Genomic DNA, 13862 nt, shown 5'->3' with positions numbered 1-13862 from the left:
CTCCAAAAACAAACAAAATAAGAAAAGGTATCACCGTGGATGCTGCTGACATCATACTCACGTAGCAGGTGAGCGACGGTTTCTGTGTGTGCGCGCGCCTGCCTTCCTTGCGGCTCATCCTTTTCGTTTTTGCGCCTTTATTCCCTTGTCGTGTTCCGCCCGTACATGCTCGCTGCATCCTTTGCTGGCTTCCTTTGTGCATGTATGCACGCCTTCTTTTTTTCTAGTTGTATGGCTGCGCGTATTGCCGATTTCAACGGCGAGTGCGCTGCGTTCTTTTTAAGGCGTGCGCAGATGGCCCCGTGCCGTGACCTTCACCTGTTGCCCCACTTGTTTCAGACGTCGAGGACTCTTGCCAGCGTACCAATGCTCCTCATCGCCTATTCGCCACACCCTCCTCTGCCCCGCTGCTGTATCTCTCTTTTCCTTAGCGACACGGGTGAGCACACGGACGGAGCATGCACATCTTTTTCTCGTGGTGCGCTTGCTCTTTTTCGTTATATATATATATGTGTGTGTGTGTGTGTGGCGTTCACGGCTCCGCAGGGAGTTTGACTTGCCTCCTCCTCCTCTTATATAGGCAACGACGATTTGCTTCACACCGTGCACGTGCGCCTACGGGTACGCATGTGCTTGATGTCGGTTAGCCGCCACTTCCTCTGTTTTTTATATGTTTTCACTATGGCATGTCTGCTGTGGAATGAAGGCATACTTTGGTGGCGTCAATGCGGTCCTCTTACACGGCTTGCGATAACACCCCCACACGTGGACACACGAGCTAGGTGACGTAATCGTCGCGTGCTCTCGTATGCGTGCTGTGTATTCGCTCCTCCCGCAGGCGCCATCGTCGCCGTCCCCCCTCTCCCCTTCTTTCTCTTCTTTGTCTGTCTCGCTCTCCTTTCGACCAGCACAGGCACACGGTGAACCCCCTACAAACGAGGGCTCTACTACGAGCACCGTCCAGAAAGCGTAGCAAGAACAGACGAGAGTGTCGCTCTCTCTCCCCTTCCCTCTCGATCTCTCCTTTACTTATGCGATTACTTCTAAAACCCCTCACCCTTTCCCAATGTAACTCAGATCGACTTGTTTGTGTGCATGTATGTGTTCTGTGTGTGTGTCCTCTTTCCCTACCTGTCCTGTTTCTTTCAGGTTAGTCAAGCTGCTTGCTGCGTTTTGTTCTGCCTGTGTCTCATGCAGGCGCTGTGCACAAGAACAACGGTGGCGTTCAAGCGTGCCTCTTTTCGATGCCTGCGTGCTTGTGTGTGGGCGCGCGATTTCGCTTGGAGAGCGAATGGAGAACCAGCACAGAGTACTGCTGGAGGGGGAGGGGGCTCTGCAGCTGCTAATGGGTCTGCAGACTTTATATATTCTCCCTTCTCCCCAATGGCCATTAGCGCTGTCTTTTCTTCCTCTCTGTGTTTTCTTCGCGCGCGCACCGTCCACCAGCGGGACGACGCCTCTATATCCCACTCCCCCTCGTATTTTTTCCCTTTTTTGTTTTGGGTATTATGTGCATCCTTTTTTTTTGCGCTCGTGCTGGAAAACTCGCCATCTTGATGTATTCCTGCAAACCTGCTGCTACCCACCCCTCTCTCCTCGCGCAGACCACACATTCACAGACACACCCACGCACGCAAGCACGTAGCCGGAAGTACGGCTGCCCACTAACGAAGATAGAGTACATATGAGGCGAGAGAATGAAAAGTGTGGGGGACGGTGGCAACAGTGAGTTGCTCCTGCGTCCTTGGTAGCGCTGGTGCTCGCGAGGCGTGTCGCGTGGTGTGTATATGTGTGCCCGTTGGTGCGAGTGCTGTGGCGCACGTTCGAGCTGTTCTTTCTTTTTCGATGGTTGGATGCAACAGATTCGCGTGGGGCTTTCTTTTCTGTCCTCTTGCGGATGCCCTTCACTCTCCACTCGGTTGCTGAGTGCGCACGCGCGCCTTCGCGTCTTGCTTTCGTTTTCTTGTTTCACCAATGCTGGCTCTTGCCTTGTGTTATTGTATCGATCCTACTCCCAGAGGGCGCTGCCGCAGATCGTTTCCTCCTCCTCTTTCCTCCCCCGTGCCCGTGTCTATCCAGCGCCCCCCTTCATTGCTTTCCAGTCCCGCCCTTTTCGTGTGGCATCTAGCGCTTCTCCCCTCCCTCTCTTGCTTTATCCGTCACCCTCGTTATGGGCCTGCGCGTGCACCATGGATGGCGAAGAGGGGGGAGGGGGAGAGGGCACGAGAATCAGAGGAAGGGCGAAGGAACACAGAAACAGTACAGGTCATCATACGTGGACTCTATGACAGACCTCCTCGTCCGCGCCATATGAAGTAAAGGAGCCGATCAAGACAGACACACGTATGTGCCATTATGCATGGCATCTACCTATATATATATAAGTACGTACGTACGTACGCAGACAACGGCGAAACAGCCAATGCTAAGAGCACAAAAGAAAAACAAAACAAAAAACACCGATCGTGAATGTGGAAAAGGGAACCATCTCACGTGGAGTTGACGTCTCTCCTTGATGCTCTCTTCCCTTCCCCTCCTCTCTTAGCGAGAAGCTTCTGGGGAGAGGAGGGGATGGTGCTGTCAGAGGGTGTCGCCTGTGTCTTTGTGCGTGTGCGCTACAGTTGAAAAACACGCGAGCGTGCCAGCCATGGCTAGCGTTGGTGGCAGCTTAGGCCGAAGCACACAGACCCACACCCCCACACACATATATGCAGCTACAGGTCAACGATTTGCCTCCATAGGACGGTACGAATGGTGTCCCAATCGCAGCATTCCTCTCGCTACCACGCAGACCAGGCAAAGCAAACGAAAGGGTAGACAAACACGGGCGTCATCATGTCTCGGCGCTACGCACGTGCATCTCCCTTACACTTCCACGCTCTCTCTCTCCGTGTGGCCAATCCGCATTGCCTCGTCTCCGCGTATTTCTTCCGCGTCTCACCTGCATCATCACACCCGACATCACATCTACACGTAATGTTCACACCACCACACTCACACGCGTGACCGCGCATTCACGAGAGAATGCGCTGTCCAACACCACGATGAAGAGAGGAAAGCCAACACAGGACGCAATAATATATTGCTTGCAGGCAAACAGGAAGGGCCAGACCAGTCACCGGCCGACAAGGAGAAGAAGCGGCAGCAAGAAAAGGGCGTGAATGGGGCGACGTTGCAGGATTGAACACCTTGGAAAGGTAATTAGGGAACACGAAAAGCCAAAAAAAAGACAAAAGAAAACGTAGAACGCCACTCCTTTACCCTCCAACAGATCCACAGAGACACGCGCTGGGCACACCCCGACCGTCGCGCCCAATTAAACACAGGCGTTCATGAACTACTTTGGCCAGTGGTCTAATCTAGAGCTGCTGCGCCAGGATGGCAGCAAGCGTCTGGCCGCAGACGTGCTTAGTGACGTGCCGTACGTCGTCCTGCTCTTTGGCGCATCCTGGAGCCCCGAATGCGAGGCCTTCATGGATGTTATTGGCAACTTCTACGAGGCACATCACGAGGCAAAGGGGTTTGAGGTGGTATACATCTCTCGCGACTATAGCCGAGCAGAGATGATGAAAGGCTTCCTGCTAAGTGAACGCGCCTCTGCGGCTGCGCAGAGGCGCGCGCATCAGGTGCGCAAGGAGGAGCGAACGCACCGCCGTCTGAGCGCAGAGGATGGCCAAGAGGGAGAGAAAAAGCCATCCGTCGCGGCGTACGTGCAAGAGGACGCAAATTGCCAACACCTCAATGGAAAGGACACGAAGAGCTGCTCGGAGCACCGCAAAGCTTCTTTGAGGGACAGCCCCTCTCTCTCCTCCATACCTCCGCCGTTGAGGCGCGTGGCGGAGCTGACGGTCAACACCGCCGCAAGCAGTCTTGCTGGTGCCTCTGCCAATCCGCTGATGTCGTGCGGCCGGCGTGGCTTCTGGGCTGTGCCGTACGACCACGTCGGTTGCGTTGGCGTTCCCATTCTTTACCACCTTCGCGTCTTTACATACCCTGGCGTGATTGTGTGCCGCAACAAGCGGTTCAGTGCGGACTTGACACCTGCGCTACTACCACCGCTGCCTGCGGTGCACCAGGCACCAGCGGAGCGCTCGATTCTGTCGCCGGAGATTCGGCCGCCCGAGGGGACAGAGACGGAGTTAACGCAGCCGTCGCTCTCGTTGCCCATCGATCGCGCCAATGCACCGCAGAGACGGCAGAAGACACCGATGGTGGCGCGGCCCGAGTGCTACCCCGACGTGGTTACCATTGCCGGTCGCTTCATGATTGAGCGGGACCCCAGCGGGGAGGACTTCCCGTGGGACAGGATGAACGCAAAGACCCGCTGGGCAGCGATGGTGTTCTTTGTGATTGTGGCGGTGCTCACCGTGATAGTGCTGTCGGTGGCGCTCCCGATCTCTCAGATTAAGCGGCGGACTACTTTGAAGACACAGGCAGCGCTGTAGCCTTCGCACACACACGCACGCAACGCAGGCCGGCGTGAGAGGGAAGGGGATGGGGTGGAGTTGAGGAAGCTTCTATCTACAGGTGGAGAAGTAGTCCCTCTCGCTCCCTCTCGCTTCCCTCCATGCTTGTGTGAGTGCGGTCGCTGCCGTGGCCAGACCGCCGTGCCTCCAGGAGCAGGCATCTCCCATTTTTTTTTATTTCGCCCTTCCTTTTTCGTTTTTGTTGTGCTATCTGCCCCTCTCTCCCTGTGTGTGTGTGCGCTTCGTCTTGGCGGTTGAGGGCCACGCCGAGCCGCCCGTAACTATGGGAAAGAGGCGGAAGGAGATATAAGCAGCGCCCTGCGGATGTGCGACTGAGTGCGAGAGGGTGATGGCCACCGCAGGCACTTCGCCCCGTTTCCTTTCCTCCCCGTTTCCCTCGCCTTACTCCTCTCTACGCTTGCCATCACCACTGCTAGTGGTGACGGTCGCGGTGATTGGGTGGGGTGTGGGACGGGGGAGGGGGCCCTTCGGCGTGCATGCAGCGCATGACAGAGCTCACGCTCGCCAACATAGACACAAACCTCACCGATGTACTTTGTGACCGCCAACTGGCAATCCACGTGCGCGCGCATGTATGAGTGTGAATGTGTACACATGAATCTCTCTCGAGGGTGACCACCTTATCTTTGTTTTTCTGAGTGATGTTACGGTAAGCGCAAACATTACAAGATTGGAGTGGCCAAGCGCATCATGCGATTCTCGACAGGGTGTTCTCCTTCCCTCCTCGCTCTGTGGCTCTGACGTCAGGGTCCTTTACTCCTGCTTCGCCTCCACTTCTCCATTACTTCCTTTCTGTGGCTGCATGCTGTGGGTGGATTCTATGCGGTGATGTGTGCCCGTGTGTGTGCGTGCGTTCCACTATTGCCCTCTTTATTGTATGCGCTGTATCCCCTCATTGCCTGTATCTGCGCATGACGTGTGCAGCGCATTAACACGCTTCTGCTCTCTTTCTGTGCACATACTCGCGGTGCCCTTCCCCTTATACTACCTTTTATGCCGTGTAGCTACTTCACCCACACCCCAACCCAGCCCTCAGGCTGTACACTTGTACACACCAATCAGCGTCGTATCCGCGCGTCTTCTCCCCCTCGGTCCTCTTCGTTGCCGTTTCTTGCGCGGCGCTATTTCTCACCCCCCTCGGAACGAGCCGATCTTGGGATTTGCCTCCCTCTCCTCTCTTGTGTCTCTCTGGCGCCTTCTCCCACCTCCCCTCAGTCGCTCTCGCTTTTGCATACGCATCCACTCACCTTCGTCCGCACAATCGTGTCACCGAGAAGCAGTCCCCGATTGCAGCGTCACCGCCAAGGCACACGTGAACCTCCCTCCCTCCCCCCGACACCCACACCCACACCCACACCCACACTCACATAGTGGGAGGACGACGTGGTAGAGCTGTCGCGGGGACAGACATACACGAGGAGTGGGGGCTGTCGATTTTCTCTTTTGTCGATTCAGTTCTTCACGTCCATTGGGTGTCTCTCCGGTCTTTGCTCTGGCCGGAACTTTGCTCGTCTTCTTCTCCCGCGCTCCCAGTCGCTTCTTCCGTTGGTTACGTGCTGCTGTTGCTGACGCTGCTTGCCATCTCTCGCCGCTCTCCACGAGTCCCACTCTCGCTATCTTTTTCTGTTCTTGGCACCGCTACTGTGGCGTGAGGTGACATCTTCGCTGCACTGCGCGCACGCGCGTAGTCGTTCTCGCTTTCTGTTCTTCGGCTAACCCACATTTTCCGTCTTCCTCATCCCCTCCCCTCGACGTGCGTCTGTGTCTGTGTGTGCGTTACTCCCTTCTTTTGGGGTGTGGGGTAGGTGGGTGGGGGACTCTCTCTCCGTGTGTGTTTGGTCCTGTCTTTCTCTCCCACCGTGCCTCATCGTGCGGTGGAGGAGGCGAGAAGCAGCGAGAGGAGGAGAGGCCCAGACAACTCACGCGGCGCTAAGCGCTGAGCAAGAAACGACACACGAAAACAATAAATAAATCGCATATACACACACCCGAAGCAGGGTAAAAGAAACCTTCTGCGACGGCGTGACGAAAAAAGGGTCACGGCTTCACCAGCCCTGCCGGTCTCCCTCGCTCTCTCTTCTTCCCACTGCCTGAGCGCTCCTCTTCTCGCGCGATCGTGGCTGCTTCCTGTCCAGCGCTTGCGTCTCTGACAGCGTCCTTTGCTGATTCCTTTTTCTCCTCTGTTTTTTTTTGTTGTTGTTTGACCACGCACCCGCACCCGCATACACCGACACACGAACTAGCGCAGTTATCTCATTCTCTCCTCGCTTGCCTTTCACACATTTCCTTTGTTGTTGTTGAGTGAGTGAGTGTGTTGGCTTGCGTGCCTTGCTCACTCTCCACCCTCAGCTGCTCTTCTGCGTGTTTCCCCCTTCTGCCGTTACTCTTCTGCCGTCTCCCTCCTTTTTTTGTGTGTGTGTGCGCGCTTGCACCCACCCACCCACACACACACACACACCCACACACACCAGTCCGCGGACCCCTCTCCTGCTCTTTTCCTCTCATTCCCTTTTCCTACAGTGCCTACCACACAGACACGGACATAGACATAGACACGCACACAGTTGCAGCTGTCGTCCACGGAGGTGACGGGTGTCTTGTCCTCTTTCGCTGTTGCTCACCTCCCCCTTCCCGTCCTTCTCGGGTGCCTTATCTTCCTTTTTTTCTGCACTTGTCTGCTTTTGAGTTCTATACCTGTACACAGCTGCTTGCTCGCTTCCTTCTCTTGCTTGTGTGCGTGCATGTGCGTGCACCAGGTTGCAGGTTTTTCTTTTGCGTCGTCTTTTTCCTCCATCGCGCGTGCCGGCGAGCGACGGGTGTGTGAGACCTTTCTTGCTTTGCCACTGCTTTACCGTGCGCTACGTGCACAGTGGCAGACGGCGGCGGCAGGATCAACAGCAAGAGAGTCGCGGTCTATCGAGCACGGGACCCACAGACAGACGCACATACAAGACACACCTGCACTCGAGTTAGCTTTCACATTGTTAGAGCTGGGGTTCTAGGCACGCAGAGGCTGCAGCTGCTCTCTCTCCCTATACAGAGACGCTCAGCCAGAATGTCCATGCGTCACAAGGGCGGTCCATTCCTGTCGCAGTTCCCTGACTTGAAGGTGCTGCGGCAGGACGGCACCACCGTCGCCGCATCGGAAGCGTTCAAGGGGAAAAAGTACGTGCTGATCTACTTTTCTGCTCACTGGTGCCCGCCATGCCAGCGCTTCACCCCGCTGCTGGCGGACTTCTACGATGCTCACAAGGACCGGTACGGTTTTGAGGTGCTGTTTGTATCCTCGGACCGCGAGGAGGGGCGGATGATGGACTTTTTCCAGAATCGCAGCAGCAACTACGTGCGACGTCCACCGGCGGCAGCGTCGTCTTCGCCTCCACCGACCGCCTCCAGCGAGGCACTGGACGAAAGCTGTCCCCTGAGCTGCGACATCACACATCTCTTAGGGAACCAAACTGGTGCTGGCACCGGAGGCGGCGCTGCTCTGAGCGAGTGCCCGCTGCCCCAAATCCCCTTCTCGGCCGCGACCGCAGGCGGTGCGGCGACAGCGGCGGGCACAGCTCAGAGCCCACGCATCCCCAAAGCCAGCGGGCACGGAAACTGGCTGGCACTGCCCTTCAAGGAGCACGAGGTGGCTCGCTTCCTCTCACGCGCCTACTCTGTTGTCTCGATCCCGAAGGTGGTAGTTGTTGCCGTGGACACGAACTGCATGGTGACAAGGGAGGGCAAGACGATGGTGATGAAGGACCCAGATGCGGTTCGGTTCCCATGGCGGTTCGCTGAGGGCGACATGCGGAACCGCACCGAGGGCTGGCGAGAAAGCTTTGTGCTTCTGCTCCTCATATTCTGTGGTGTTTACTACTACTTTTGGTATTATTAGTAGGGAAGGAGGTTGCCTCAGCGAGGCGGCAGAAGTGGGTAGTACTAGCAAAATGAAATGAAGTCGATGGGAGGCTATAACTTGGCACAATGGCAAGAGGAAGGCCCTCGCTGCGGCAACGAGTCGAAGTACCAGCAGTCGCGTGTGTGCATGTGTGTGTGTGTGCGTGCGTGCGTTTTCGGCTATCGTGGTTGGGATCCGACGCCGCACGGAGGAGAACCGCCGCGTCGCGGCACAGACGATCGTTCGCCTTTTCCTGCTGTTTTACCTCCCCCTCTCTCCTTTTTGGCGTCTTCGTGCGTAGCGGATGGTGGGGTCATTGCCGTGACGGCACTGCCGCTCTTGTCCCCCCTCCTTTTCCTTTTGTTTGTTGCGCGCCACATACGGCCCCTGATGACAGATGTGCTTGTGTGGGGTGAGTGAGGGGGGAGGGACACCTCCGTGTGTGGTATCTCAGAGTCCAGTGCCCCCAGGTTTCGTGGGAGGAAGCCAAGCAGCCTCCCTATCCCCTGCCAAATGCCAAACCACTTCCTGTGGTGACAGGCTCAGGTGCTTACGACGTGGGGAGGACAGATTTATGCATCCTTGCCGATGTCGGCGGTCAGGTTCTGGACGGCGTTGTGCGTCGAAGCGACCTGCAACAGTGCACGCGTTTGTGCCATCCATGTGATAGGCAAAGTGCCAACTTAACTCGAGTGTAGCGCATCCCCGGCCCTCACATTGCTCACAAAGGTGAGGAGTGCCTGAGCCGCCGCCAGGGAGGGGAGAATGCACCAGGGGCGGTGACCGACACGATAGGAGGGACTGTGTGGCGACCTGCGGAGCACGAGATGGATGGGTAGGGTTTGGGGCAGAGATCGTGCTCAGATGACTGAGTCGGCGCATTTCTCTAGCGCGTGTGTCCACGACCGCTTTGCACCAGGGGATGGGGTACCTGTGACATGCCGGAGGGGGGTCGAGTGCCGTTGAGCTCACGTTGTATGGGAGAGAATGAATGCGTCGAAGGAAAGAGGCAAAAGGAAACCACACGTGGTCTGTGGCAGGCATCCTCTACGCGGACGTTGGTGACTGGTACACTGCCTCAGGGAAGTGGTGGACACACGTCAGGCAGTGTGTATCCTCTGCGCACGCATAAAACGAGCGAGAAGGAGTGTATGTGTACAAGCGTGACGGTGGCACACAGACGAACAAGGAAAACAAGACACTTCCCCCATTCCATTCCATCCCCCCCCCCCTGCGCACACGCACACACAAATACACATATATATATATATATAAATATATATATATATATATATGCACACACTCACCCACAGGCCACTGTGTCACTCACAGGTTGCACCACCCGATTGCGTCTGATTGTCTCTCTCAAAAAAAGGTTTGTGTCTGTGCGCGCTTGTGTGTGTGTGTGCGTGTGTGTGTGTGTGCTCGTCTCGTCTGTGGCGGGTGTGTCACACCTTCGCATACGTTGTCTTGTCGTTTCACAGTTTCCGTTCAATTCTCGCAGTCGCTTTGTTATTTGTTTTCTTTCTTTTTTGTATATTTTCTTTTCTACTCTCACTAGATGGGCTCTCTCTCTGCAGAGGGTAACGTGAGTGCTTGCGTGGGGCACGTGACTGTCTTCTCGGTTATATTGGTGCCGACCTCTCTCGTTCACTGTTGCGGTGTTTTTATATTTATTTTCTTTGTGTGTGCCCTCTAAGGACGAGTTTTGGGGTTGCTGGTGTTAGGTCATGAACGTAGCTGTCGGCTCGCGTTTGGGCGTGTCTCTATTCCAGTGTGTCTGAGCGTAGACGCACAGATGCATGGCGACGAATGTGCGTGTGCCCCCTTGTGCCTTTCCTTCCCAGTCCCCACTCTACACCCTACCCCCTTCCCCGTTTGTGTCGTTGCAGCACTTCAACGGCCGTTCCTGCCTCGTTCTCTCACTACCACCACCCGCACTACTGCGTCAGGGGCGGCGGCAGCAGCTCGTTGTTTCTCTCGCTCATTTTAACCTCGCAGTGAAACGCCGATTTTCCATGCGCATAAGGCCACCAACCGACATGAGATGTGCAAGACGTGTAGAGACAGTAAGGTAGTGCGAATACAGAGAAGAGGTCCGAGTATACCATGCGCGGGCTAGTTGACGTGAGGGACATGAGAGAAGATTGCTATTCTGTACGGGCTTGTGTTGGTGCGAAGGAACGGCAAAGCGTGCGAGGGGCGGGGACGTCGCAGGATGGGGAAGGTGGTTTAAGGGGGAGCGTGAGGTGTTCGGGTGGTGAGGCGATAGCTAACGCGATTGGCATGCATTTCTTCCTTATGGTGCGGCTACGGTTGTTTGTGGTAGCCATCAAAAGGCCCTCCTTTCTCGCTGTCTACGCACCTCAGTCGAAGAGCGGGCACACATATGCGTGTGCGCGTCTGCGTGATTGTGTAGGAGTGTTTTCAGCGCAGTAGGTTGCATCTCCGACGCCCCACCAAAAAAGAGAGGGAAGCAAAAAGGAAGGAAAAAACGTGTCTTTGTGCAGGCGTCTCTCTCTCTCTGTGCGCTGATGTTGGTGTATGTGCATGTGCATGTGCGTGTGTGTCTGTGTGTATGTGTGTGTGTGTGGAGGGCTTGCGATGAGGGAGTGGACGAAGGAGAGGAAAATTATGACTGTTTGCAAGGCTAGGCGCGCTCATGTGTGGTGTTTTGCCTCGCTGCTGCAGGCGCGTTGATATTTGTTGTTGGGGTGATTCGTGCGAGTGTCTCTCGAAGTCGACGGTATCTTTTCTTTTTTTTTCGCGTGTGTGTGTTTTCGGGCTCACCGTGTAGTATCTTCTTGTCTCGCTTCGCGTTTCGTTGTTTCGCGCTTCGCGTGGTTGCTTATCTTGTGCGAACCACTGACTTTGTTGGCGTTTTTGTTTTCCCTTTGTTCTCTTTTAGTGCGTTGCGTGCACGTGTGTACCACCCACCCGTACATCTCACTTCTTCATATATCTATGTCTTGTACTACTTTTTTGGGCGGTGGCTGCGTGTTGGTGTGTGTGCTCTTGCGTGCGCGTGTGGCTGTCTCTTCTCCTCTTGCCCTGTGTCGTGTTGCTGACACTGCAGCGCAGGAATGATAATGGAGGTTCTTCCTTCTTCCTTTGCTCTCCTTCTTCCTTGCTCGCTGATGCTTCCTTCAAATCGTCACACGCCTCGCTTTGTGTGAGCGTATGCTCATACATGTGCGTGTGTGCGTCTCCGTGTCTGCATGCAGCCTTGGGAGACTTTCTCTGGACGAGAGGGGGGAGAGAAGGAGAGCAACGGAGTGGATGTGAACAGTGCCACAATATTAACTGCTGCGCATGTGACTGCCCTCACATTCTTCTGCACGCCTACACGCTCGCGTGCACACAAACGCACGTGGTCCCCGGTGCAATTAGTCCAATGGACAACAACAAAGAGGAACAGTCATCGTGGAGAGGAGGAGGCATGGCCGACGGTTTCGCACGCCTGAGCACACACACACACACACACACACGCGGCGTGAGGCCTTTGCCGTAGAGCGGAGCTGCACGCGTGCAGATGCATATGCCATGCTTGGCATCTACACCTCCGCATGTTTCCTATTTGCTATGTGTAGGTGCCTTGCTCCGACGGGGGGGGGTTCGCGCATCGTCGACGCGTTGCGCGTGTCTGTGTATTTTGCTCCTGCGACCGCCCTCCGCTGTCAGGGCGATTCCCCCCTTTTCCTTGGCTCTCTCCACCTCTTTATTTTTCCACGCTGTCATCCTTCCCTTTCGGGTGTCCATGTGCGCGCGCGCGGGTCTGCGCCGTATTTCTTCTCCAGTCTCTCGCGACCTCGCAACGCTGTCCATAAAAGATAAACCCTCTCTCTATCTCTAGAACCTTCAGCGAAACAGACGTACGCCCATCGTCCCCCCCACACACACCTCCCTCCGCCTCACACGGCCATCTACGCCTCCGTCTGTTTATTTGTTTTCCTCTTCTATATCCCTCTGTTACGTACAATCCCCCCTCTCCCTGTCACACACACACACACAGATACCTGACTCCTCGTTTACGTACACAGCTACGCGAGGACGTATTGTGGCACAGCCATTGACTGGCCGCTTTCCGGATTCGCACACGCCCGCCACCCTCTGGAGTGCATTACGGATACGACTCTTTTGTTCGCATCAGCTGTGGCCACCTCACACCTTTCTGCGCCTGTTCGTGTGCCTCTCGTATTGTCTTGTGAAGCCCACCCCTGCCACTTGCTTGATACTGGCGCGCTCACTACTCGTTTTGTCCCTCTTGAACCTTGTCCCTTCCCCAACCCCTGTTTCGCAGCACCTTTGGCTGTCCTTCGTCTCTCGTACACTTCGTGTCCGTGCCTGACATCTTTGGTACCATGTCAGGCTTGAAGAAGTTCTTCCCTCACTCCACCAGCTTCCTCAAGGGCTCGGCGACGGACGTCGCTTTGTCATCGCTGGCTGGAAAGACCCTCTTCTTCTATTTCTCGGCTAGTTGGTGCCCGCCATGCCGCGGCTTCACTCCGCAGCTCGTTGAATTCTACAAGACACACGCGAAGTCGAAGAATTTCGAGGTGATGCTGATCTCTTGGGACGAGGAGGTCGATGATTTCACGGAGTACTACGGGAAAATGCCATGGCTGGCGCTGCCCTTTGAGGATCGAAAAGGGATGGAGTTTCTCAAGAATGGGTTCAAGGTGGAGACGATTCCGACGCTAATCGGCGTCGAGGCGGACACAGGCAAGATCCTTACGACACGGGCACGCAACATGGTCGTGAAGGACCCCGAGGCGAAGGAGTTCCCGTGGCCCGACGTGTCGGAGAAGTAAATCAGACACAAAGGGGTGCACCGTATACACCAGTGCTGGGGAGTGTGAACGCACGATGAGGTACGCGCTTCAGTGGCACGCAGTGATGGTGGTGCGCGTCTGCTCACGCCCACGCTTTAAATGCGCCTTCCAGAAGATGCTTACCTTGAGGATACTTCTGTCTGTTTTTCTCTTGTACCTTGGTAGCTCTCGTTGAGGGTGACCGGCATTACCGCTAGCGCGACCTCCCGAGTGCCGTTATCCTTGCCGTCCTCCCCCTCCTACTCCCCCCATCACACCCTCAACACGATTGGGCATCTCCGGTCGTTTCACTCCTGACAGCGATCGTTATGGCAATGCTATGGCTCACTTGCACAGGCACAAACACACTTAAAGGGCACATTCCTGTTGTACTAATCCTCCGTGTCCTGTGTATAAGAGACTCGCCGCACCCCATCCTCTTACTCCAATGCTCACGTATACACAGAACACAAGCTGACTGTCTCTGCTGCTGCTGATCAGTGAGCGAGTTCCCGTCAGACGTCTGTTGCACCGCATCGGTAGGATGGGAGGGGAGACCGCAAAAAAGAAAAAAAAGAGCAGAACACGAGGAGGAGCGCCAAGCGTGGCGCATTTCACCCACACACGCGCACATTTCGGTGAAACCAGAGCCGAAAAGATAGGGAGGGGGGGGGGAGC

The 13862-nt window shown here is 55.7% G+C and overlaps 3 protein-coding genes across 3 annotated transcripts; all 3 read left to right on the top strand.

The window, feature by feature from the left end:
- Window positions 1-3332: 3332 nt before the first annotated feature.
- LMXM_08_29_1130 (tryparedoxin-like protein) lies at window positions 3333-4445 on the top strand (the record flags this gene model as incomplete). The annotated part of the gene is made up of 1 exon (XM_003872395.1): window positions 3333-4445. The coding sequence occupies one exon, from the start codon at window positions 3333-3335 to the stop codon at window positions 4443-4445; it is 1113 nt and encodes a 370-aa protein (XP_003872444.1).
- A 3097-nt stretch (window positions 4446-7542) lies between these two features.
- On the top strand, window positions 7543-8370 carry LMXM_08_29_1140 (tryparedoxin-like protein; the record flags this gene model as incomplete). The annotated part of the gene is made up of 1 exon (XM_003872394.1): window positions 7543-8370. The coding sequence occupies one exon, from the start codon at window positions 7543-7545 to the stop codon at window positions 8368-8370; it is 828 nt and encodes a 275-aa protein (XP_003872443.1).
- A 4364-nt stretch (window positions 8371-12734) lies between these two features.
- On the top strand, window positions 12735-13184 carry LMXM_08_29_1150 (putative tryparedoxin; the record flags this gene model as incomplete). Its single annotated transcript, XM_003872393.1, has 1 exon — window positions 12735-13184. The coding sequence occupies one exon, from the start codon at window positions 12735-12737 to the stop codon at window positions 13182-13184; it is 450 nt and encodes a 149-aa protein (XP_003872442.1).
- Window positions 13185-13862: the final 678 nt, after the last annotated feature.

This window comes from Leishmania mexicana, chromosome 8 (assembly GCF_000234665.1).
Source record: "Leishmania mexicana MHOM/GT/2001/U1103 complete genome, chromosome 8".
NCBI classification, from domain to species: domain Eukaryota; phylum Euglenozoa; class Kinetoplastea; order Trypanosomatida; family Trypanosomatidae; genus Leishmania; species Leishmania mexicana.
Note: the sequence above shows the minus strand (reverse complement) of the source record. Positions and strands in the feature narration are given on the sequence as shown.